Source organism: Pygoscelis adeliae, unplaced genomic scaffold, assembly GCF_000699105.1.
Source record: "Pygoscelis adeliae isolate BGI_AS28 unplaced genomic scaffold, ASM69910v1 Scaffold393, whole genome shotgun sequence".
Classification (NCBI taxonomy): Eukaryota; Metazoa; Chordata; class Aves; order Sphenisciformes; family Spheniscidae; genus Pygoscelis; species Pygoscelis adeliae.
The window spans coordinates 537,881-540,532 of NW_008824376.1; the positions used below are offsets into that span (position 1 = coordinate 537,881).

The 2,652-nt window shown below is 40.8% G+C and overlaps 1 protein-coding gene across 1 annotated transcript in view; it reads right to left on the reverse strand.

The window, feature by feature from the left end:
- Positions 1-1,625: 1,625 nt before the first annotated feature.
- The window catches only part of LOC103913667 (chromosome unknown open reading frame, human C1orf123), a 6,456-nt gene continuing 5,429 nt past the window's right edge, over positions 1,626-2,652 (reverse strand). Inside the window, 1 exon segment of the mRNA XM_009320194.1 lies at positions 1,626-1,871. Within this exon segment, the coding sequence (XP_009318469.1) occupies positions 1,794-1,871 (78 nt within the window). The 3' untranslated portion in view covers positions 1,626-1,793.

A 2,652-nucleotide genomic window follows, 5' to 3' on the forward strand; every position in this document is an offset into this window, starting at 1 on the left:
TTGACTGCAAACCTCGATCCCTTTGTCCAGATCATTGATAAAAGAACAGTAAAAAACCAATCCCAAAACTCAACCCCCAAAACTGAGTCCTGGGGAACACCGCTGCCAGAGTCGTACTGCCTAGAGCTGCATCTTTAATGCATTGGGGCTTATTGCAGAAGTTCTGAAGACTAAGACTTATCAGAACTCTCTGAAGGGATTGCAGGAGAGCTTGAGCATAGACATCAATAAAACTTAGCGGTGCTGTGAATGCGAGATGAAACTGATGCAGACAGTTGCTTGTGTGCTGTTCACAACTGCGACTCTGCCAGCTACAAAGTGGGTGGTAGCAATAGGGGAAGGGACCTTTGTCAGTCAAGAAGTCAAAGGTGCTCAAAGTTGCTGGGATTACAACACAGATGCCCTGTGCATGAGATATACCCCTTTTTGCACAAAATGCGTTATGGTATGTATAACCTGAACTCCTCTGCCTTCTAAACCCTGACATCTTCCACTCCGTTTTTCTTCTGGGAAGATGAGTCTTTCTCTGGAGCTGAATAGCACAGTAGAGCTTCCTTCTGCAGCTCTGTGTAAAACTAACGCAGCTCGTCTTTCAGCACAGCCCACCGTGACCCTGACAACAAAATACATTAGCAGAACATAAAGCCTGAGCATGTTGGTTGGATGTGACAGATGAGGTTCAGAGGCTCAGAAACCTACTTGGCTTTACTCTTCCTTTGGATATCTCAGCTTCTGGGTTCTCCCAGTGTCTTTTTTCTTTATCACGTAAGCGTAAGCAATACCATATCTTGAAGCATGAACTGCAAGTTCTAGGAAAGGGAGAGGTGTGCTTTAAATATGTAAGCCCAACGGCTTATAGACTTTTCCTAGTCAGGGCTGTTTCCTCTGCAGCCTGTAACGTGCTGTTCTATTTTCCAGTTGAAAAGGATTATTTTAAAACTTTAAAACATACCATGATTGTTCTTGCTCATTTAAACAAAGGAAGGAAGGTGATCATTTGTGGGGATGAAGGAGATAATCTATCATGAAACACTAATCGGACCAAAAGCCTTTGAATGAAAGTCACTAAAGAAGGTTTTGGGGTTTCCATTTTTGGTTGGCTTTGGTTGTTTTTTTTTAAATACGAGAACAGCTGGCAAGATTGTGAGCACGCTTGCTGTGAAGTAGAAAGTCTGCCTTTAACTAGAAATGAGTGAGGTTTACTTAATGACACACTCAGATTTTCAGATGTAACAGCTATGTGTGTCAATAGCAGTCAAGCTTATTAAGTGTTCTCAGTAAACTCACCTCAGTGTCTTTACTGAACTGGCAGAAAGCTATTAAAGACATACCTTTTCGCTTGAACAGTTAACACAGTCCCTTTAATCATAGCCACTTCCCGATGATAGGAATGGTGAGTGAAAAGACCTTACTTATGTTAGAGAATCAAATGTGGGTACCTCTTGGTGATAGGCTATTAAAAACTTTAAGGCAGTAAGTTGTCTAAGTAGTTACTGTTGATACAGTAGTTAAGCTACAGTCCATCACAACCATACATATTCCCAAAAAAGACAACATTAAGAAAATGGCACAGTTCAGTCCAGTGTATATACGATTTTCAGTTTGTACCAAGGCCATCTCAAAAGTGCTCTGTGGAAAATATTTTATTAGTTCGTCCTGGGAACAGTAAGTACAACTTAGGTTTCCACTTCTGAAGTACAGCCATGTGAAAAGTAACTCCGAGGAAACTGCATCTCTGACGGTTACAGCCCCTTCATCAATAAGCATGTAAACATTTATTAGGGGTATGAACTTTAGCATTTTACAAATTTATGGGTAACTTCATAGATTCCAACAGATTCCTTTGTTTTTTCATCATAGTCATTCCAGTCCTGTAGGAAATAAGATTTCACAGTATTAGTCACAGAGGATAGAATGCAATAGTGTCTAAAACACAGACTGGAATTCAAACTGAAACTAAGCCTTACTCAAAGTTTGGGTCTTAGAGTTCTGTGGAAAGCACTGTGCAGTCACTAAGCTAAGTTCTGATATCCGAGAGAAGCAAGAGCACCGGCCTGAAATTAAATGGGCTTCAGTCTCAGTGTTTGAACAATGGTATTTTTTTTTTTTCATATGTAGTCCACAGCCTGTAGTGGACAAGACGGCAACCACGGCAGATGAAAGGATTATCTATCATTTACAACACCCTAGTCAGGTGAGTAAGCAGACAAGCAGATCGCTGCCAAGTAGGATACCAGGGAACAGATTTGACCTTGAGATTCTTGCTCACAGCCAAGGAAGATTTGCAATGCTGGAGTCATTATCCTGAGCTTTGAAGGACAGTGTCTTTCTATTACTTTTTAATATCTCTGTGCACAGGAAAAAGTACAGGCATCTTCCTAGAACAATCAGTTCACCACTCTGAATAACGCCAGCCATTTAGTATTCCAGGTGTTTGCTCTCTGGAATTCCTAAGTGACCTAAAAGAAAAGTTGCATTTCTACCTTTGTCAGCTGCCAAGCTATCAAATGAATACTTTAAAATGATGCTGTTAGTAATGCTGGTTGTTTATAGTTGATTTAGTTTCTCTCTCCAGCTATGACCTTCCTGTGCCTACATGAAAGAGCAAAACTAGTCTCTTGAATGTGCAGGGTGTGTATTTTGGACTAGCGA